General features: G+C 52.8%; 1 protein-coding gene and 1 long non-coding RNA gene across 4 annotated transcripts in view; one reads left to right on the top strand and one right to left on the bottom strand.

Moving 5' to 3' along the window:
* The first annotated feature begins 1,096 nt into the window (after window positions 1-1,096).
* LOC139437633 (uncharacterized) lies at window positions 1,097-7,426 on the top strand. Its single transcript, XR_011647510.1, has 3 exons — window positions 1,097-2,077; window positions 2,635-3,364; window positions 4,748-7,426. It is a non-coding gene; the product is annotated as an uncharacterized lncRNA (long non-coding RNA).
* A 583-nt stretch (window positions 7,427-8,009) lies between these two features.
* The window catches only part of SNRK (SNF related kinase), a 66,222-nt gene continuing 50,849 nt past the window's right edge, over window positions 8,010-23,382 (bottom strand). For all 3 annotated transcript variants that reach the window (XM_012519947.3, XM_012519948.4, XM_004479270.5), the window contains 3 exons: window positions 20,557-20,769; window positions 18,360-18,494; window positions 8,010-11,651 (listed from right to left, as the gene is read on the bottom strand). In XM_012519947.3, coding sequence (XP_012375401.1) covers window positions 10,436-11,651; window positions 18,360-18,494; window positions 20,557-20,769 — 1,564 coding nt within the window. In that variant the 3' untranslated portion in view covers window positions 8,010-10,435. The remainder of the gene's footprint in view (window positions 11,652-18,359; window positions 18,495-20,556; window positions 20,770-23,382) is intronic.

The raw sequence follows: 23,382 nt of genomic DNA, 5'->3' as shown, positions 1-23,382 counted from the left end.
GCGGCTCGGGGAGGACCGAGGCGCTGGGCCAGAGCCGTGGTGAGGGTCCACGCGGGGCTGCGGCCCAGGCCCTTTCCCAGGGAGGTGTTCTCAGCTACGAGCCCCTGCCCAGAGGGGACCCGCCGGGAGGGACACACGCCGGAGGGGACACATGCCTGGAGAGGGTGGGGGCCCGCAGGGCCTGGAGCTCCTGCTCCCTGGGGGGGCCGGCCCCACCTCCCCCTGCTGCTGTCCCCGGCCAGGAGCCCCGGGCGGCTGCCAGGCTGCACACTTGCCAGAGGGATTGTGCCCCCGGCCCGGCCCCCCACGGCCCCACTACCACACCTGCTGGGGGCCCAGGGGTCCCGCACCACGCGGGAGGCTCCTCCAGCTCCAGCAGCCGATGGCCCCGCGCCTGAGGCCCCCGGACCCCACAGCTTCTCCCTGCACCCCCAGCCCAGGCGGGCGGGGTTGGGGATCAGACCTTGGCCCCTGCCCTCCCTCCAGTGCCCCCCCGTCACCCTCCCCATCAGCAGCACCAGACGCTCAGGGTGGAGAACAAATCCTCATTTGAGTAGCTTTTTGGAGGAAACAGCATGTGTAGGGCCCCCAGCCCTGTGGTGAAGTTGGAAGCCAGAGCCCCCGCGACCCCCACTTCACAGGAAAGTAGGCACGCAGGGTCCAGTGACATCCCCAGGTCACGCAGCAGTGGGGCCAGAGCCCCCGCGCAGCCAGCTGCCCACCTGTCCTCCCGTGTCCCTGCCAGGATGGCCTGCTGTCCCCACGCATGCCAGGCCCTGCCACAGTCCCCGCCGCCCTCCTCCGGCAGCGAGGAGCGGCCCCAGGACGAGGGCCCTGCCGGGACGGCAGCCGCCCCGGGTCCGAGGAGGCCGCGGGGCACCAACAGGAGCTGGGCAGGCCCTGCCCTCTCAGCGCGGCTCGCCCTCGGCCCGCCTGCGGGTGGGGAGCTCCCTTCTTCCCCCACAAGGAGGCCGCGGCCTGTCAGGAAGGAGGGCGCGTGTCCTGGCCCCGCGGGCTGCCCGTGGGCTCCGCTGTGCGCAGGGCGAGCGGGCCTGGGTGCTGAGAGCCAAAGCCGGGCCCGGCCAAGGCCGTGCCAGGGGACAGCGAGGCCACAGGCGGGCCTGGCTCGGCCGCAGGGCCTACGCGTCCTCAGCAGGCGGCCGCAGACCCCGGCCAGGCCCTCCTGGGACCTCGTCCCTCCAGGATCAGACCTCCCTGGCGATGCCTCCCCCAGGCACCTGTGCACCCCTAAACCTGGGGACCGTGGCAGGGCGAGGGCCTTGCTGATTTCCACCCAGAAGCAGCTGCGCAGAGGGCTTCTCCAGGTGCACCCCCTTCACCGCTGACCTGCCACAAGCATGCCAGGTGCGGGCTCCTCGGGCTGCCGGGACCTGGAACAACGAGCGGCCAGGTGCGGGCTCCTCGGGCTGCCGGGACCTGGAACAACGAGCGGCCAGATGCAGGGTCCACAAGCTGCTGGTGTCCCTGGGCCCAAGCAGGACCAGGTGCCAGACTGAGATCTCTCCAGCGTCCTCTGCAGCTGGCAGGGGTGGCCCACAGCCCCCACCCTCCACGCTTTGGGCTCCGTAACTCCTGGGACACGCGGGCAGCCCCGGCCGGCAGGGGTGCTGGCACTCTCCTGGTGGCGGGTGCAGTCTTGGGTGATGAGCTGGGGCGGTGAAGGGGGCACCTGCCCCCAGGGCCCAGCTGCTGTCAGCTGCTGCTGGAGAAACACCCCCGGTCAGGGGCAGGGCTGTGCACGTCAGACCCCCCCGGCACCGAGCAGAGGTGAAGGCCAGCACCCTCCTCCTGCCCCCGCGGCCCACTGCCGGCCCTCCCCTCCCCCGAGGCCGGCCCTCCCCTCCCCCGAGGCCGGCGCATGTTGGGGTGAGCTGCTCAGCGGCAGCACCCAGGCTGGATTCTGACCAAAACCCTGGACCCTGGGACCTCACGGGACACAGGTGACCGTGCCCTGAGATGAGAGCCGGGTCCCGGCCCCGGGAAGCCAGGCCACCAAGCCTCCGCCCCGAGGCTCCGCATGCACTGCGCCCACCAAGCGCCCTCACCTGTGGCTCCGGTAGGGGGGCAGCCCTGTGGGGGGGAAGGCAGCCCTGCAGGAGGGGGAGGCAGCCCTGTAGGAGGAGGGGGCAGCCCTGCGGGGGGAGCCCTGTAGGAGGCGGGCAGCCCTGTGGGGGGGGGGGAGCCCTGTAGGAGGCGGGCAGCCCTGCAAGGGGGGGGCAGCCCTGTAGGAGGCAGGGAGCCCTGCAAGGGGTGGGCAGCCCTGTAGGAGGGGGGCAGCCCTGCAAGGGGGGGCAGCCCTGCGGGGGGGGCAGCCCTGTAGGAGGCGGGGAGCTCTGTGGGGGGGGGAGCCCTGTAGGAGGCGGGCAGCCCTGCAAGGGGGGGGCAGCCCTGTAGGAGGCGGGGAGCCCTGCAAGGGGGGGGCAGCCCTGTAGGAGGGGGGCAGCCCTGCAAGGGGGGGCAGCCCTGCGGGGGGGGCAGCCCTGTAGGAGGAGGGGGCAGCCCTGCGGGGGGAGCCCTGTAGGAGGCGGGGAGCTCTGTGAGGGGGGCAGCCCTGCGGGGGTGGGGGGTGGCTCCTGGTGGCAGCCAGGCCTCTGACTCCTGTTTCTCCTGCAGGCACGGGCCAGGGCCAGACTGAAGGTGGTTGGAATTTACCCCAAGCCCCCCGGAAGGCGCCGCAAAGGCCGGGGAGCCGCTGTGGGGGTGTGGGGTCCTTAATCAGTACTTGTCGCAGACAGAGACGTGGGTGCCCCGACTTGGGAACAGAAGACGAACTGTGTGCTCGAGCGAAGAGGCTTCTCAGAGACCTCTGCACCCCCGAAGAACTCAGGGCCCCGACCTGGCATGTGGGGGGTGTCCTTTGCAGGTGGGGGCAGCAAAATAAAGACGGGGGCCAAGAGCGGGCCCAAAACTCAGAGGTCCCCAGGCGCCACCCTGTGTCCGGCGCACCTTGGCGGCGGCGTCTCCCCCAGGCCCAGCCTCCAGGCGGGCAGCCGGCCCGGGGCAGCGTGTCCAGCCCAAGGCGGAGGCGAGCGGGGACCTTTGGGGAAGGTCAGGTCAAGCCCTGGCCCCGAGCCCGCTGCTCGCTCACGAGGAGGACCCTCCAGCTGCCCGCCGGGCCCCCCTGCAGGCCCAGAGTTCCCTACCTGGAACCCCAGCACGTCAGGAATTTAGGCCTGCAGGTGTTAGAAGGTGGTGAGATGCAGTGTTTAGTAGAGCGGCTCGGGGGTGGTTTAAGTAGACCCTGTGATGGCGCCTGCACGCTGGGCTGCCTGGGCCTCTGGTACTGAAAGGTCAAAGGCAAAGTCAAGAGAGCATCATCTGGCGTCTCACCTGGCCCATTCAGGTGAGCTACCTGGGGATGGCTCTGGGTGGGACCGGAGGCGATTCCGCAGGCGCGTTCCTCTAGGCCCCGCTGCCCCCACAGGCCAGCGCCCTGCCCCTCCCTAGAGCTCTGCCAAGTGACAGCCACCTCCTCTGGCTTTGTGACATCTCAACTCTGCCTTCCAAAATAGGCTTCCGCCCCACGCCTCTTGTGCCCAGGGACTCTTCCGGTGGCAGGCAGGTCCTCCGTCACTTATTGAGAGCTGCTGAGGCCGTGTCCAAAGGCACTGGCACAGAATGGAGCATGCTGGGAAGGGAGACCCGCAGCATGACGGACACGTCCAAGGCAGTGGGGCCGGCAGGGCAGCTCCAAGGGAGCGAAGCCCCCTCTCCAGAGCCCCAGGTCCCTTCCTGAGCCCCCACTGTTACCACTCCCACCCCTCTCCTGACCTCTTCAGAGGCCTCCGGGTTCTAGATTTCTCTCTCATCCCCTCAGCCTCGGGCGGCATCTGGAGCAGCAGGGCACACGGCCGAGGTGCGCCCCAGGCCCCCCCGGCCCCCTCTCCACTGCTCGCCTTGCGCCCCCCTCACGCCCCCTTGGCTCGGCTGCTGGGCTTGTCTCACCTGCTCCCCCGCAGAGTGCAGAGCTGGGCGGGGGTCCCGAGGCCAGGGTGCTGCACCAGTGACGGATCTGCAGGGACTTTTGCGAAATGAAGCCATTTCCTCGGTTTCCCTCTACATCTTCTAGATTTGGCTCTTACACTCAGGCCATTGATCCAAGTTGAATTATTTTTTATGTACGAAGAGGGTTAGAAGTCCAGATTCACTTTTTTGCATGTGGATTTCCAGTTGTCCCAGCACCAAATACTGAAGAGACGATTCTTTCCTTATTTAATGGACTTGGTACTCTTGTTGAAAACTAACTGGCCACAGAGGTAAGGGTTTGTTTCTGGACTCTCAGTCTACTCCATCGGTCTATGTGCCTGTCCTCATGACAGCACCATGCTGCTTTAGGAGCTGCAGCTTTGTAGCAAGTATTCTAGGAAGTGTGAGTCCCCCACCTCTGTACTTTTTCCAGCTTGTTTGGACTATTCAGAGGCCTTTGAAATTCCGTATGAATTTGGGGACTGGCATTTCCATTCCTGCCAAAAGGCTGCTGGGATTTTGATAGCGATTTCACTGAATCTGTAGAATGCTCTAGGTAGAACTGACACCTTAACAATATTGTTTTCCAGTCCATGAACATGGGATGTCTTGCCATTTATTTAGGTCTTCTTTTTCTTTCAGCAGCGTTTTGTAGTTTTCAGGATACAAGTCTTTCACCTCCTTGGTTAAATTTATTTCTAGCTAGTTTATCCCTTTAGATGCTATTGTAAATGGGATTGTTTCTTAATTTCCTTTTCAGATTGTTCTTTACTGATTGAGCCTCCTGTCTTAAACTACTAGAAACCCAAACAATATATGAAACGATAGTTTTCAGGCAGCAAGCAACGAGCGGAGGGAAGCAGTGGCCTGAGAGCCTGTTTGTACCTGCACACAGTGGCCAGCACGCAGTGGCCAGCACGCAGGAGGGGGGCCCCCGTCCAGGCAGCGCTGAGTGGCCTTGCTGAGTTGAGCGAAGTGCGCCATCCAGGGACACCAATGTGGATGACTTGGCAGGACAGAGGCCCCAGAAGGAGGGAGCGGCACAGAGACGCAACTGCGGTCCAGAGCTGCCGTCTGAGTACTGCTCGGCGCTTGTGTGTGGGGAAACTGAGGCCAGGGCAAGAACCATCGGGAAGCAGAAGGCCAAACAGCCCTCCGAACGTCGAGAGCTGGCCGGAATTCCCATTCCCATCCGCCTGAGCGGGAAGACCTCTGGAGGTCCTTAGGAGGATCGCCGCAGGGGAGGGGGCTGCCCTGGGTCAGACCTAACAACATTTAAACACAAAATGTGAAAAGATCCAACCAACTCCAAGTAACTGTGTGGTCCAAGAAAACCCAACACTCTTTAAATGAATACAACAAGATCCATCACTCTGCAATGGACTAACCTGTTGCTGCAATAAAAAACCAACCCAAAAAACCCCGAATACTGTACTCAGTAAAAATATATTTCAAAAATGAGGTTGAAATAAAGATTATCAGGCCAACAAAAGCTGAGTGAGTGGACGCCAGCTTGTGTGCAAAACCTGAAGGCGGCTCTGCAGAGGGCAGCTGATCCAGATCACAATGTGGAGCTACACAGGGAGCTGCAGCGTGCCAGGCGTGATGTCGGTAAAATAGAAGACTTTTTCCCCATGTTTTAATCCCTTAAGATAATTGTTTAAAACAAAAATAACAACTATGGAGCAGGAAATTTATATGTTACAGTAAAATGTATGACAATAGCATAAAAAAGGAGGAAAGTATCCTATATATGGAGAGATATATTTGAAGGTGGACTGATATGTTAAAAGATATTGTAAAGCTGACAGCAACCACAAAGAAATGAAACAAAACAGGTACAGCTAATAAGCCAATAATGGAGATGAAATGGAATCATAAAAAGTACTCATTTAAACCAAAAGAAGGTAGGTGGGGGGGCACCCCAAAGAACAGATAAGACAGAAGAAAATGACTAGAAAGATGGTAGACCTAAATCCAACCATACATCAGATTTAATTGGTCTAAACATTCCAATTGAAAGGCAAAGATGCTCAGACTGAATAAAAACTAAGACCCCCAACTATCTGCTGCCTAGAAGAAACCCACTTAAAGTATAAAGACATGGAGTAACAGTAAAAGGATGGAAAAGAAAACTGGAGTGGCTCAGAATCACACAAAGCAGATTTCAAAACAAAGAATGCTACCAAGGATAAAGAGCGACATTTCATAATATTAAAAGGGTCAATTCATCAAGAGGACAAACTAATCTTAAACGTGTATGCCTCTAATAACAGGGCTTCAAATTTCAAGAAACAGAACTGGTAGAAATAGACAAATCTCCAAGTATAACCAGAGATTTCAACAGTCCTCTTTCAGTTTGGTAAGAGACAAGTATCAGTAAAGAGAGAAGATTTGAATCCTGTCGCCCAACTTGACCCAACTGAGTCACACGACACTCCGACAACCGCGTCTCGGGCACTCCTGGACATCACCAAGCAGGCCATGTGCTGAGCCACAGAACACAGTTCAGTGAGTTTAAAGCTGGACTTATGAGCATGTTCTCTGACCAGAAGGTAATTAGTAACAGAATGTGTGTGGAAGATGGCCAAATATTTGGAAACTGGACCTCTCTCGAAACATGACAGGTTTTGAAAGGATCACTCCTGCTGCTGAGCCAAGAAAGGGGTGACAGGAGGGAGAGCCTCTGAGGCCGTGCCAGGGGTCAGCAGGAGTGGTGAGATGCCGGGCACCGGCGAGCAGTGGACGCAACGAGGAGGGACCCGCGTTTGAATGGCCGGGCTCTTCTGATTGGATGTTGGGGACAGAGGGTGAAGGATGACACCACGGTGTTTGGCTTGTACAAAACTAATGAGGGTTTGAAGAGGCCATTTATTGAGTTGGGAGAGGTGTGATTTGAGGGGACCACGAAGAGTCTTGGGATGGTGAAAACTTAGGTGTTATTAGCCATGTCCAAGCAGAGGTCACACAGGTCACACAGTGGACAGGCTAAGCACACTTGTGGCTTTCTCAGCACAGATGGTAACTGAGCATCAGGAGACTAAGCGCAGACAGAGGAAGCATCCAGAACTGAAGGCCGGGACATTCCAAGTTTAGAACTTGGCAGGCCGGGGAGGAACCCGAGGACTGAAGAGCAGCTAACAGAAGTGGGGTCCTGGAAGGTGGGACATCCCAAGGAAAGCACAATGGACTCATGACACACGGACGGGCACTGAGAACGGACCGCCACAGCAGTGGTTGTGGGGGCGGCAGGGATGTGGGGCAAAGGGGAAGTGACTGCCAATGGTATTCTCTTACTTTCTGGGGTGATAAAATGTTCTAACATTGATCATGCTAATTGTTCCACAACTCTGTGGAATAAATTAAAACCAACGAGTTTTTCAATTTAGTGAATCGCATGGTCTGTGGGTTGTATCCCAATAAAGCCATTTTAAAAACATTTGAGCATGGAGTTTAGCACAGAGGTCACTGCTGGCCTTGAGAAAAGCAGTTTTGGTGGGTGACGGCGGGAAGAGCAAGGGTTTGAGGGTGACGAAGAGAAGCGTGGCAACTGCTAGAAGCAAGTGCGTTCAAGACAGAAAATAAAGCGCTTGTTTTTGCTGCTGGGAACGATGAATAGAGAAGCAAAGACTGACGATGCGCGAGGGAGGCAGGAGCGACGCCCTCGTGGCGCCAGCGGGAAGGCCCGAGGCCCGCGTGGCGCCGAGCCCGGGCTCCCGTCCCAGGGGGCGGGCTGGGGCGGCCCTTCCTGCTTCAACTTAGCCCATGTTCAGGGAGCACAGCGACCACCAAGTAGTGTCTAAACGAGGGGAGGAAGTCGGCTCCACGGACCGCTGTGGCCCGGCTGGGATGGTGGCCGAGGGCAGTGACGGCTGCTTTTGCAGTCGGTCTGGCTGTCCAGGAGCGGGGGTGCGGTGTGTGGAGACCTGGGGCTTCTTCTCACTCGCGCTGAAGACCAGCAGGTGTGGGTCTCTTCAGGGCCCCTGCCCCTGCTCACACCGTGAAATACAGGCGGGACACGGTTTATATTGCTGAACACCAATGTCACTTTATTAGTCGGATTTTTTTTCCCGTCTGTCACATACCTGTCAATGTTTACACAATGAGGACAATCAACCAGCATTGGAAGCAATTGACCAATCAGCTGATAATTCTGTACCCTCATAACACACATCAATTCTTACTTCATAGAACTCAATTCAATCTCACGGCTACTCTTAAAATCGGTGTCAAGATTGTCACATCTTTAAATACAGATAGAATTGCCAGAAGTACATAATTATATATACACACATACAGAAAAATACAGGACTAACTTTTTCCACAATATTTAATTTATACACTACTGTAACTATGTGCAACTTTTGAAGACAGGTTAAGGGGTACAAGAAACAGTTTAGAGCAAGTAAGTAGTTTGGTCCAACATTATCTTCATGTTAATGGTTATTCGCTCCCTCCCTTTTATATGACGACATACTAGGACACACAACACATGCACAGTCATTCACTTGTGAACAAATGGGTGAGACGCCACTCAGACTAACATTTGTATGCCCAGAGGGTCGACCAGCCGTACACAACTAATGAGGCTGTAACGCAGCTATGCAGCATAAATGGCCAACACTGCCGATCTAAAGTGAGCACCATATATACATCCGAATATAAAAAAACCTTTGAAAACTAAACACACAGGGGTTAGTTAAAAGGTGCCATTCCAAGGCTATACATAATCACAGAAAAAAGTATTTACATTACTTGGAAAACAGCTGCAACAAAGAGTTTATTGCCAATGCCCTTTATAAACTTCGCGCCTGCATTGAAGATAGATGTTTCGCCCACTATCTGCGTGAACCACACATCTTCTCTCGGGCCCTTTGTAAGATCCCTGCTCAAGAGTTTCAAGCAAATATGTTCTATGGCTTCACCCACACATCTATTTTCATAGCTTTTCAATTATAAACATCACAATGGACTAGAGCTGTAGCTTAAAACCTATCTAGCCTAGGTCTAGAGAGTGAATTGTGTTACATAGAGTTCTTAGTTGAGTAAGTACACTGTGAAGTTCAGAGTCTGAGTAAGATACTGGTCCTAAAGGTAGCGAGTTGGCGTGTGTACTTGAGGAAAGCACGACCAGCCAGCGCGGGTCTCCGGGGGCGCGGCAGGAGGCCACCGGCCCGCCCCCAGGGCTGCCACCGCTGCTCCTACGGCCTGGGGGCGCGGCGTCAGCTTACCACCTGGCCCCTTCCCGAGCCAGTCGCCCGTGATGCACGGTGTCCCGCCAGATAAAATGCCGCCGAAGGCAACCATCTAGTCAAAAGTAGTCGTCTTTGTACAGGAATAGTTTAAAGCACGAGTTCCGTGATGATTATTTTGGCAGGAAGGCAGAGTGAAAAAAGCTTCCAGCAACAACAAGAAGACACAAAGCAGGCTTTCTGTGTTTTTACTTTTTCTGCATGTGTGAATTTTAACCCTTTTATGTGGATTTTTTTGATCCGCCTAATTTTCATAGCTAACCTAACCAAAAGATGTAAAACAATGGAAATAACAAAAGAGAAAACCTAGTTCTCAATATGCCAAAAACCCCAAGTTCTGTTTCATTTCATGCCTGGGCTCTGCCTCGCCAGCCCTGCGCACGCCCCGCCTCGCACCCCGCTCTGCAGCACACCTGCCTCCCCATTACAGGAGACCCTGGGGTGCGGCCCCAAGGGAAGGACTTTACACAGAGCAGCTTTCTGTTGTTAGACAGACAGACTCTCTGTAAGGAAAGACATCATCATTCACTGCACAGGACAAGATAAGATTGTCTGCTTGGAATTAATTCACCACTACGGGAAGCTGCCTGACACATCGAAGTACTGTATCTCACCTATGACAAAAACATCTTTTTTAGTTAAATTTTTGAGCCCAAGCTTTGTTTTTCACACTCCAGCTTAAGACAAACAGGTGTGGGATGCTCAGAGCACGGGTTGGCGGCCCTCAGCGGGGCGCAGCCCGGCCCGCCGCCCGCGGCGTTATTGCTTTGGTTCTGCCTGGGACACCACAGCGTGTGCCTCAGCGCACGGAGTCTCCACGTCACAGAGGTCGGGCAGGGGTTCAGATTTTCCACAAGGAAACAAGCCTTTTTCCTCTCTCTAGGTTAAGTGCAGAAACATCAAATTTCTAAGTGCTCCATTTATATTAGGTTCCAAATATACATTTAAATTTAATCCTGATCATCCACATTAAAATTATAAAAGTAAAAATTACACAATAGACTTTTCGGCTGGAGAAGAAGTGTCTAGCAGCATGCAAAGACCATGCGTTGTCACCTCGTCAGGCGGACAAATGAAAACGTAATAAATAATCCCTCCTAGCGCCCACCTGGAAACCGGAGGCCACAAGAGGGGATGGGGGCACGGCGGGGAGCCGGGCTCCCGGCTCGGCGCGGGCGGGCGGGGCGGGCGGCGCGTCAGATGACGTGGCAGCAGCTGGCCTGGCTGGAGGCGCACAGCAGCCCCTCCTTGGGGCTCCGCTGGATGTTCACAGAGATGGTCTTCTCGCACAGAGGCAGCTGCAGCACGTTGTTTTTCAGGTTCTTGCTCTTTATGCGCTCCCAGTCAGCGGCGGCGGCAGCCATGTGGTCAGAGAAAAGCTTCCTGCCGCCCGCGGCCGGGCCCTGGCCCGCGGGCCCCGCGGCGCTGATGCACATCTTCCACGTGGACTTCTCCTGGATCTTCACGCTGGGGAACGACACGCCGTTCTGCGGCTCGATGATGTACCTGGTGCTCCCGTGCAGCTGGGAGCCGAGGCAGAGGCTCATGAGTTTGAGGCTCTCGACGAGCTCGCCGGCGCTGCGCGAGGCCAGCTGCATGGAGTGGACGGGCCCGGCGCAGCGGCGCGTGGTGCCTGACGTGGTGCTGGGGTTGCCCCCGGAGCCGCTGGAGGGGCTGCCCCCGCCGGCGCTGTTCTCCCCGGGGCTCGCCTTGTCCGCCCCGCCGCTGCCGTTGCTCGGCTTGCCCTGGCCCCCGCCGTCCCCCTCGCTGCCCGGGGGCCCTTCGCTGCTGTCCCGGCGATGCCACGAGTAGGTGAACCCGCTGTCCTTATCGAGCCGCCGCCGGCTCTCGGAGTCGTCGTCGCTGGTCTCCGAGCTGCTGCAGCTGGAGCCGCGGCCCTGGCTTTTCCGCCGGTGGTAGCGCTTGTGCACGGTGCCCGGGGAGGCGATGTTCATCTTCAGCCGGCTCAGCTTGGGCGGCAGGTTCTCGTCCATGTCGAACTCGTCGTCGGACTCGCCCTCCTCGAAGATCTGGTTGAGGACGGGCGCGCTCTTCCTGGACGTCAGGCGGTTGGTCACGGAGGGCTTCCGGCGCAGAACCACCTGTGTGGACAGGGACACGGGCCTCTTGTCCTCCTCGTCCTCCTCTTCATCTTCCTCCACGCGGAACAGACACTTGCGCCCGCTGGCGGGGGGCTTCGAGCTCGCGGGCGCGACGGGGGCCAGGGCCGGGCCAGCCAGCTCGGGCAGGTCGTCCTTCTTGGCCGCGTCGCACAGGCCTTTGCCCCTGTGGCCGTTGAGGATGCTGTCGGCAGCCCGAGCAGGCGACTGCGGGACCGGGGCGTGCGACAGAGGCGTGGCCAGGTCGTCCTCCAGGTCCTGGGGCACGTCGATCTTGGTCGGCCACGACTGCCTGTGTGAGAGGAAGAAGAGAAGGCATGTGACAGCGTGCAGACGCCAGCAAGGACGTTACCTAATCTCAGGAGGGCAAACTCCAGAAGCCCACAGAGGGCAGCAGTGGCCTCGCAGGCCACGTGACGTCCTCTACACGCCAGCAAGGGCCCCGGGACAGTGTGGTTCTGAAGCGTGTTCAGGCTGTGGCCACCAGCCAAGTGAAAAATTCAACTTAGCTGTCAGAAAAAGAAAAAGGGGCAAAACATGAATCGCTCTTTTCCATATGAAAGCTTAATACCGTAAGAAAAACACCCCGAAAAGTACACGGGGATGGAAGCAAACACGTGAACTCAAATAACAGCATTGAACTATTAAGATTATGGTAACCGAGTAAAAAATTTTAAAAAAGCCATAGAACTACACTACTCAAGGAAACCTCAGTTAGCCATGGACTTTAGTTACTGGAACAATTATAAAGATGCGCCACCACCAGTTTTACCAGGGTGCCACACCAAAGCACAGGGCTGGGTGGGGTGGGGGCGGGAACCCTGCATTTTATGCATGACTGGTCTGTAAACCCACAACTTCTCTAACAAAGGGAAAAAAGCATACATGGAAGAAAAAATCTTCATTTACAATAGCACCTAAAGGAGTCAAATATCTAGGAATAAATCTGACCAAAGATGTAAAGGACTTGTGCACACACAAAAAAACATATAAGACAATGTGGAATGAATTAAAGGACGTTCTGTGCTCATGGGCTGAAGACTAAATATTGTTAAGATGTCAGTTCTACTCAGTTTACAGATTCAAAGCAATCCCAATCAATATTCCAACAGCCTTCTTTGCAGGAATGGAAAGTCAATTGTCAAATTTATACGAAAGGGTGAGGGGCCCTGAACAGCTAAAGCCATCGTGAAAAAGCAGAGTGCACTTGGAGGACTCACAGTACTGATCTCAAAACTTACTACAAAGTCACAATAATCAAAAGGCATTGTACTGGCAGAAGGACAAATACATACAGACCAATGGAACTTAAGTGAGAGTTCAGAAAGCAACCCTCATATTTACGGCTAACTGATTTTTGACAAGGGGGCAAAGACCACTCAATTGGGAAAGAACGTTCTCCTCAACAAACAGTGCTGGGAAAACTGGATCTCCACTTGTAAATGAACGAAGGTGGACCCCTACACCTCACACCATATACAAAAATCAATTCAAACTGGATCAAAGACATATATGTAAGAGCCAGAACTATAAAACTCCTGGAAGAAACACAGGGATGCGTCTGCAGGACCTTGTATTAGGCAATGGTTTCTCAGACTATACAATCTAAGTAAAAGCAACGAGAGAAAACAAAGATAAATGGGACCTCATCAAAATTAAGAACTTTTATACCTCAAAGGACTTTACCATGAAAATAAAACAACCTACACAATGAGAGAAAATGTTTAGAAACCACATATCCGAGGAGAGTTTAACATATAGAAGATACAGAGAAATTCTTCAACTCAACAATAGACAAACAGCCCAACTGAAAACTGGACAAGGGACTTGAAAAGACATTTTTCCAAAGAAGATATATAAAAGTCGCCAAAAAGCACATGAAAAGATGCTCAACACCATTAGCCACCAGAGAAATGCAAATCAAAAACCACAATGAGATACGATTTCACAGCCACTAGAATGGCTGCTATTAAATAAAAATGGACGAGGACAGGTTTCAGTGAGGGCACTGAGAAACAGGAACGCTCGCTCACTGTCGGTGGGAACATAAACCGGCACAGCTACTCCTCAGAAAATGAAGCGCAGAAGCCAGGTGTGCGTCGACTGAAGAACGGCTCAACGAAACGGCACATGGACTCGCCATGGAGTCGTAGTCAGCCATAAGAAGGAACGAAGTCCTGAGAGGACTGTGACTCACGTTCCACCAACGTAAGGGGCGGGTGGGGGGTTGTATCTTGCACCTTATGCGGGATTTTTCTGAAAACCCACAACTTCTCTAATTTCTTCTCAAAGGCAGTGCTTGCTCGGCTGAGCCCTCGGCTTCATCTGGCCAAGCCCAGCTCGCCGGGACTCAGGGCGGCATGGGCTCAAGGCACCGTCCTCGCGCCTCCGTGCCGCGTCCATCTCCCCGCAGGGCCACTGACGCACGTGTGCCGCTCCCGGAAGCCGCCAGCCGAGCTCTTCTGCTGCCCGTCGCCTCTCCTGCCTCTCCCTCCTCCCAAGCAGCACCACCTGGTTACCAACACGGCCGGCGAGCACTGAGGCACGGAGCACTCCCCTCTGAAGGACTCTGAAGCACATGACCTTAGACGCTTCAAAACTGAAAATCTGAAGGCTTACAGAATCATGAAACATTGAGCGTGCATGAAATTACAATCTTAGGTTGAACCACACGAATCTGCCATTTGTGTGGGTCATAGATGGCTGAAGAGCATTGATTTCATGTGGTTCAACCTAACAGAAGCTTGAAACACTGGAATCCAAAGATTTTTATATATTTAGCCTTGTTAGATCCCAATGTTTCAGAATTTTAGAACCGTAGGATTTTAAAATGGGGTGGCAAACATTTTCTGCAGTTTTCAGCTTTGTGGACCATACATTCTTGGTCACAACTTATGAATCCTGCCATTACAGCACAAAACAGCCACAGACAATAACACGTGAATGACAGGCACAGGTATGTTCCAATAAAACCTCATTTTCAAAATTAGGTGGCAGGTTTACAGTCCATTTTGGAACATAAAAGCTGAAACGGTCCCACTAAGCACTTGGGTTTGCCCAAGAATAGTCAAGTACTCCAGCGGACCCCGGGGACCCCATTCAAACATGGAGACACTGTAACAGACAAACAGCCGGATCCCAGAGCCGAGCTCAAGTAGTGAGTGGCCACCAGAAGCTGCGCAGGGCGCCAGAGTGCTGGTCAACCCCTGCGAGCCAAGCCCCGCCCCCAGAAGCGGGGCCACCTGCGCACCCTGAGGGCCTGAGGGAGGGGCTCACTGCGAGGGATTGCTGAAGCGTCCATCCGGGTGCGAGTGGGCTGTAACCTTGAGGTTGGAGAGAAAAAAGAGCACACTGCCTCCCCCACTGAGTCAAAAAATGAATAAATGGACCAAAAAAAAAAAAAAGAAAGAAAAGCATAAAGCAGTCATTGCCAAAACCAAACCTGAACCATATGTTTTGCTCCTTTGGTTCTCAGATCACAACTTTTAAAGGTATGTTACTGCTAATAAAATTAACCTAAAATTTTCATTCTTCCTGACTTTACATAATGGTGTAAGAGCATGGTGTTTACAAAAATAAGTGGAAACAGTCTTTAATAGATTTAAATGAAAATAATGGAGAAAAAAGTCAGTGTACACTAGTGTACATAAATGTCTTCTTTCCCAACTAAAAAAAACTGCATTTATTAAGCTAAATATAAATAAGTGAACTTCTAAGTGCATAGCAAAATTCATTAATAAACTTCCATTTTACTGCCCAGTCTGGAGTCGCCCCAGCAGCTGGCAGCTGAAGGAGGAGCTGTGTGACACTGAGGCTCTCTAGACTCAGACACCCTGGAATTCTCAACTCCCCTCTCTGCTATGGGGAACAGAAGATGACAGGGACATTTCAAACCGCCACTCCACACTGAAGACACTTTCATTTTCACATCAATTTTGTTACCCTGAAAGTAAACCCCAACTTTTAAAACTCCAAGGAATGTCACAGCAATGATATGAGTAAATCAAATTGTTAAACAGTTTCCATTTACTGCACACTCTCTTGGCCCAGCACGACGCTAGATTAAATAAATCATCCCTACAGCCATAACTTTGTAGAAAATCATGTCTTACATCTTCAAGAAAGAGAAGCAAGGCTGCTAACAAGAATTCTAAGGAAGTCCCCCCGACAGCCCCGCTCCCAGGACCCAGGGCTCCCTGGAGCAGCCTCCAAGAGCCGGACAGGTCTGAATCATTTAACCCCGCAACTCCAGGAAGCAGGTGCTATTATCACCCCCTTTCATAGAAGCAATCAGGACCCAGAGAGGGTAAGAAGTCTGCCCAAGGTCACACAGACTCTGCGACTGGTTGGGTCCAAAGGCTGCTACCCCTCAGGGCAGTGGCTTCGTCCTGCAGCCCTGTGCTTTCCTGCCCAACGGCCCGACCCCACAAGGCCAGCGCCAGGGCCTCAGCGGCTCTTCCCGTCTCTGAGAGGACGCTGGGCAGTGCGCCCCTGCTGTGCGGTCAGGTGCCCAGAGGACTCTCTGGCCTTCTCCCGCAGCAGCCTTGCCCACACCGGGTGTCTAGCCAACCTTGGAGCCCTGACGCTGTGAAGTCACCTAGGTCTACCCAGCAGTCGGGTGAGCGTGAGCTGGCGGTGACCACTGTGTGCAGAGCCCCCACCACCACAGCCACACGCACCCTGGCTCAGGACATCTGCACACACCCCCTCCGTGGGACAAGCCCGTAACCGAGGACCCCAGAGCTGAGGCCCAGGTGCAGCATTCCCTCAAGCGGTCACAGAGCAACTGCCAGTGACAGTGGGCAGCCACACCCTACTTAGAGTAAGCCCAGAGACCTCCCGTTCGTCACACAGCACTTCCCGAGGGCAGTCCCTCGTGCTCGCGCAGGTGCCACCCGCCTCCTCTCCAGCAGGCTGGAGGCTGGAGGCTGGAGGCAGGCTCTGCAGGCTGCACAGAAGCCCTATCTGGTACGGCCCGAAGCGCCTCTGCCTCTCGGGCCTGCACGCGAGTGTGGGGGCAGCCCCTCGCTTATCCACAGCCTTGAGTGGCAACGTCGACCTCTGGGGTATTTGAACCAGAACCAGCTCCGGAATCTAAGCAGCCTTAGGCTATGGGAGTCACCACCTCGCGCGCAGCCCCCACCAGCGCCGGGTTCCGTCTGGACAAGCACTTCTCCCCTGGGTTGAGCTGCGTCTTACACCCAGACTCCTGAGACTGGGCGTCCTCTCCACTTCGTTCCCCAGCAGGGCCCCGTGTCCAGGCCGAGGACCCTGCCCCTGACCCCAGAACCCACAGGCCAACTCCCTGCCCTCCTGCTAGCCACCCACTGCCTGGAAGACACCAGCAGCCAGCAGGGGCACCAGCTACAGCGGCCCCCCCAGTCTCGTCACCAGCTCCCCTCCGTCACCTACCTGACCCCAAGGAGTGGGGCCCTGTCCTCCGCGGTGGCGCTTCCCTCCCGGCCTCACCTCCCCTGGACTGGCTGTGCTTCAGCCACGGTCCCGGCTCCCTCGGGGCTTCCACTGCGCTCTGACCCGAAGGTCCATCCAGCATCAGGAGCAAGTGCAGTCCGGGCGCTGCCAATACAGAGGCGGTGACAGTGCGGAGAGGGCAGGGAGCAGGCCCCGCCCGTCAGTGCGCCATCGCCCAGGGAGGGGGGCCCGGAGCAGCCCCTCTCCGGAGGGCAGAGGACAGCAGCCGCGAAGGCTCCAGCATCTCCTCACAGCTACTGCTGGTTTCTTAATTTCTACGGTGAAGTAAAGCTGTTCAATTCAGTGACCGATGTGATCAACTTCCTATGGGCCGGGACATGGTTGGCTCAACAGGGAACAGCTCAAACCCAAGTGCTCTCCTCTAACGAACAGAGGTGCCCTCAGATCCCGTGCGCCAAGTGCGCAGTGACCGGCTGGTCCTAGGGCTCTTCCCACTTGAGGGAGCAGGACTGGACAGCCCCATCTCAGCGCCGCCCGCTGCCCAGGCCAGCCCTCGCCCAGGCCGACCCCACGTGCCGCGCCGAGTTCCCTTTGCAGAAGGAGCCAGCCAGGTGTGGGTGACGTCACTGCGTTCACTGTCCAGGAGACTAACCTTCCAAACTTCTGATTCTCAGCAACCCAGCAATGCTTTCCTTTTCTCTCTGCACTGCCCCCAGGCAACAAATGACACGACAGGCTGACTGCAAGTAACTTAAAACCCAGGTGGTTTTCTCTTTTTCAATAATAATAATACATACATGCACATACATATTTATGTGTATTTAGATGTGAGAACAGATTTATTCAGCATCAGGAGCACGCTTCTGTATATGACCATTACACAATTCCATGCAAACGAATAAAGATAAATCCACTCTAAATCAATTTCATGATGACGACCTAAAGAAGCAAACCTCTTCTAGGCTCTGGTTGTCAGTGGAGAGCTAACAGCGCAGGAGAAAAACAGGAAGAGTAGGGGGGTGGGGGCGAGGCGGGGAGCAGCGCTCACGACGGAAGCGGTCATGGCAGCAAACGCTCCTGGCGACGGCAGCAGCAGAGGAGCCCAAGCGCGCCGCTCACTGCCCTCACCGCCACCGGGAGGCACAGAGCAGGAAACCGAGTCAGGAGCGTAAGTGGCCTGCCCAGGGCCAAGCAGCTCATCAGTCAACGGGCTCACCTGTCTAGTCCCTGAAATCCTGACACAACGATCACGCTGGAATGACACAGAAATGCCATTTATATTTTAAAAGTTATTTCAAATAACTGACGGAAAATTCCAGCATCATTCTTAGGATGAAAAGCTAAAGAAAATGACATAAGTATCAGCCAGCCAGCCACCTGCTGTGAGGCTGCTTCTCCAACGCGGCCCTCTTCGCACGGCGCCTGGGATGGCATCGGTGGCCGAGGGCCGCGCCCACGCGGGTCCAGGGGGCGGCGGCCGAGCTGCGCCCTCACCAGCGAGGAAGCATTCAAACCGAGTCCCCCGTTTCAGAACGCGAACTCGCTACAGGCAGAGACGCTTTCTCACCTAAACTGGGCCTTGATGCTGCTAGGGCTTGCAGACCTGGTCTGTATCTCCTTCTCTTGCTTTTCGCGCAGGACCCGCTCGGCGAGCAGGAAGTAGGTGGCGGTGATGTGGTTGTACCTGTTAGTTTCCAGGGCTCTGGGGAGACAGGGCGAGAGCGAGCGCAGGTCACTTCAGGTCTTCTTTTTATAAGCAGCAGAACTGATGAACACACACAAACTACGAACCACTGAAAAATTATGCAAAACGAAAACTAGAAAAAAGAAATCTCGGTAGCTATTTAGGTCACTCTTGAAATCCTAAAAAACTGCATAAAAATGTGTTTGTGAGAAAAATCTAAAATCCTGACCATAGCTGGGTCAGCTTTAAGATGTGAAAGGAAAAGTAATGAAACTTCCAAAAATCTGTACAGATTATCCAAAAATTTAATTTGTGTCAAAGCATTTGTGCTAAACTGGTTTACTTGCTTCCATTTAGAAGTACGAATGAAGATGTCTGTTACATGACTGTGCATGAAAAGCTGGTACCTACCGGAAAAGAGGAAACATTTGTATGTTTTTACTGCATTTTACTGGCATTTCAGGCCATAAAGACTTACTAATGGAGTTGAGAGCACGTCCTCATCAACCTCCCCTGTGAATGAAGCGAGTGCATTTATTTGCCTGGGCTGGTGGCCCAAGGCCCCGCCAGGCCCCTGTCCCTGCCGCCTCTGCAGCTGCCTGCCAGCACATGCAGGAGCCACCAGGATCCACCAGGCCCAGAAACAACTATCGTTTTCAGGAACTTTCTATGGTTAGGGGAACACTTAGAAGACCCAGCAGAGATCACATTTTACAAAACGGGCAGTGGGATAAGCTAATGGGGGCAGGGAAAATTCAAGGCTCCCAATTTCTTGTGAGAGGGTTTCTTCAGCCCAGTACCAGAAAAAGCAGCTGGCTTGTGTTGAGGGATACGCTGCAAGACCAACGTGGAGCTTTAAACCCAGGCACTGCCTCAGAATGGAGATGTGTGCGGAGGCAGGAACTGAGCTGGCTGGGCGCTGCGGCTTGAACTCCCACCTCCTGCTTCATTCGGGCCAGGGACTTACCTGCAACACTGCAACTGGCCTCCCCTTTGAAATTATAATTGCATTTATATTATAAATTAAATACTTCTATATTGACTCCACTGTAGTTATTACTCTTCAAGCTAAAAACACTGAGCCAATTCTGAGAGGTACCAACAGCTTTTCATCTGCTCACAGATGCAGACCCTTTTTCTACAAGTGTCCCTGTAAGTGTGGTGGGTCCCCTAATCTCTGCTTGGGCAGGCCATTTACAGAGCTGTGGGTTAATCTGTGAAGACTCAAAGTACTTGGAAACTTGTAAAACGCTGTACTTAATCTGAAATTAGGAACATGTATTTATTCCCAGTGATTCTGTTCTACAGACACCGCGCTCCTCAGGGGCCCGACCCACCAACTGGGACAGCCCGTCACCACGCAGCCGCTGTGGTCCAACCCGCGGCCCCTCCCCACAGGTCCGGAGCAAGGCAGGGCGGCCCTCTCAACAGGAACCCCTTTGGCAATGAGTCCACCCTCTTCCTATCATTTCCGGCTCTTACATTCAACATGTTAAATAACTTGGATTTTTCCTTTTACTGAAACGTGTTGTATTTTCAAAGACAGGAAACCCTTATGGAAATAAACCGTCACCAAAACAAAGCAACTGCATCTCCACACTATAGTAAACCTTTGATTTTAAACTTCTTAGATGGCTGATGCTGGCCTTGGTTTCTAAGGAGGTAACCAAGGCCGTGTACCTGGCGGGCTCCAGGCTGCCCAGCAGGGCGCTGAGGGCCACACGGCCGAGGCCTGTGGGTCAGGCGTCTGTTCCAGCTGCCCTGCAGGCGGAGCACAAGGCGGGGGCACACAGGAAACCCATGGCCATGGTCCCCTGAAACCTGACTCACAAAGCAACCCCCGGCTGCCAGGCCTCGGGCCACGGCGCTGCCTCCCCCTTCCCTCTCCGTATGGGACACGGCAGGAGGCGAAGGAAGGGAGAGGACAGCACCGTGGACAAGCCGAGCAGGGCTAGCGACGGGCCCCAGGAGGGGAAGGCCCCGCAGGCCCTGCCGCCCGGCCACGCCGGCTTCTTCGTGGGGCTCGTCGGGAGCGCGGGGGTCGGGAGGGCAGGGGCCCTGGGTGGGGACGCAGACGTACTCGACGATGGCGTCGCGGTCGGCTATGTCCCCGAGCACCATGCGCTGGATGATGCTGTTGTGCTCCTCCTCCGAGAGGTTCTTGTACGACACGAGGGGGATGTTGTACTTTGTGGCCGGGGAAGGGTCCACGCCCTGAAGCCAGGGGTGGCTCTCGATCTCCTCTAAGGACGCTCTCTTCTTGGGGTCTCTCTGCAGCATCCGTGTGATCAGGCTGCAAAGGAAGGGAAGTCTGGATTAAGACAGACTGCTGGCAGAGGTTTTGGGAATAACCTAAATTTAGGCCAGATTCAAAAAATTAAATTATTTTTGATAGGCAAAAAGGATGAGGAACCAAGTTCTTATTGAATAGTCAGCTAACACTAAACAATTTTTGACTATATAAAACCATACTGTTTTCTAATTTGTGGAGTAAAAACAGATTATTAAAGTAATGAATGGTGATTTAAAGTATTCTAAATATTTTGTACTGTTTAGGATGAGGATAAACTATAAATGATTGATTTCGTTAAATTAAGTATTCATATATGTATGTGCTTGTCAAAATAGGTAGGGGGAAAATAAATCACTAAAGTAACAGACTATAACTTCCAAGCTAGTTCAGAGGGGGGAGCCAAATGAGGGGACTTGAAAGAAAAAAACTGATCAATCCAAAAACAGGGAAGGATAAAAAGGGGGAAAATTTAAAAGTATGACAAATGTAAAGCATATAAAAGATGGCATAAATACATCAGTAATCACAAGAGAGTAACTGGAATAAACTCTCCAATTAAAGGTTGGATTAAGAAAAACCTCATTCCAGGCCATTAACTACACAGTACATGAATGCTAACCAAAAGAAGGCTGATGTGGCTAGAACACACAGACCGACTTCAAGGCAACCAGCATTACTGGCACTAAAGAGGGGCAGTCACTGCCCAGTGGTACAAAAGCTCAGTTCACCAGGAAGATCAAACAGCTCTCAACTTGCTCGTACCTAATAGCATTGCCTCAAAACTCAAAAAAAAAAAAAGGGCAGACCAAAGAATAAAACAATAAATCCACCGTCACAGTGAAAGAATATGTCAGTAATTGATAGATCAAGGAGTCGAACTCTGAAAGGATGTCATTTTGAATAGCATAATTAATAAGCTGGATCTTAGTGTTTATACAGAATATTAGTTCTAACAATGGGAAAATACACCTTCTTTTCCAGAACAAAAGACCCACTTAAAAAAACTGACTTCAGGCCAGGTCCTAAGAAAGCCTGAACAATTTGTAAAAACCTGGTACAATACAGACTCTGTTCTTGGACCACAATGCAATTAAATTAGAAATCAAAAACAAAAAACCAATTAGAAAAACTGCATACTTTTGGAAATTTAAAACACTCCTCTCGTCAACTCATTGGTCAATCAATCAATGAAGCTGGAAAATACTCAGAACTGAGTAATAACAAAAAGATTATAAGTCAAAACCAGTAGGATGCAGCCAAACTGGTAGTAAGAAGGCAAATTATATCCTCAAATATTACAGTAGAAGAGGAAAATTTCTGAGCTGAGGATCCAACATAAGAAAGAGCAACAGAAAAAGCCCAAGGAAGTAGACGGAAGCAAATAATACAGAAAAGGGGAGAAAAACAACAATAAAAATATACAGTAGTGAATTACTAAAGACAAACGGCAGCTCTTTGAAAAAGTCTAATAAAATTAACAAATCTCTGGCAAGACTGATCAAGACAAAAAGGAGAAGGCAGATGGTCAATAATGGGATGAAATGGACAACAGTCCCATAGATTCTATGACTTTAAAACGTAAGTATGGGTTAGTAGAAATACTCGAAGCCAATAAATATGAAAACTGAAATGAACTGGACAAGCTCCTTTAAAAACATAACTTATCAAAATTGACACAGGAACAATAGAAAAACTGAATGATCACAGAAGTGTTAAAGAGAATCCTTCCAGGAGAGGGGCACAGGGAAGGCCTGCATGAGATCAGAACTATTCTAGTTCCTAGGCTGAATGACGGGTACATGGGTGTTCATTTTATTACATACATATTCTGTACATTCTTATGAATGATGTATTGTCAAAAAAAGAATAAATAGATTTTTTTTGTTTCAGTTTTTTCAGTAAGGTGTGTGAACTACTCCTTGGGTTATAAACATGCACACAACCTGTACCCGGACCAGCAGCCTGCTTCCTGGGGTACAGAATAAAAGTGATGGCGTAAAAATAGCAACCCACCATCAACACAAATACTCGTATTACACATATTATTTAATTTGCACAATAACCCTATAAGGTAGGCTCCGCCACTCCCACATCACTAGGAAATGGAAAAGGCAGTACTGGAATCCAGACAGTCTGACTCCCTTTGCTCTTAGCCATCTAACCATCTGAGATGGTGCTCTGTTTGGAGAAAAGATTCCCCAAGGTACGAGATTTCCTTCTTACCAGCAGACAAGAGAAGCATGTCTTCAGTACCATAATCTAGAGCTCAAAATTTTGTTACAACAGCCAAATCCTTTAAGTAGTGGCTATAATCTCAGCCAAGCTCATATTAAAAAACATCACTCAATGTCAATGAAATACTGACCTTTCAACAGTTTTTCTATTCCATTACTGCCTTTCTTACTGCATATATAACAGTACTATAAATACTTTAGATTCCAAATAATCAACCTGAGTCGACTTTTGGTTGTTGGGATCCCACAGTCACAAAAACCAAAACAGAGAACTTCAGGCAATTTGGGGAAAGGGAAGGGAGGGTGAATAAAATTATGAGACACGCTCTGAAAACCCTAAAATGGTACATGGAGGTTCTATTTCAAGAAAGAGAAAGCC

This window comes from Dasypus novemcinctus, chromosome 26, assembly GCF_030445035.2.
Source record: "Dasypus novemcinctus isolate mDasNov1 chromosome 26, mDasNov1.1.hap2, whole genome shotgun sequence".
Classification (NCBI taxonomy): Eukaryota; Metazoa; Chordata; class Mammalia; order Cingulata; family Dasypodidae; genus Dasypus; species Dasypus novemcinctus.
This window is presented reverse-complemented; position numbering and strand designations above follow the sequence as displayed.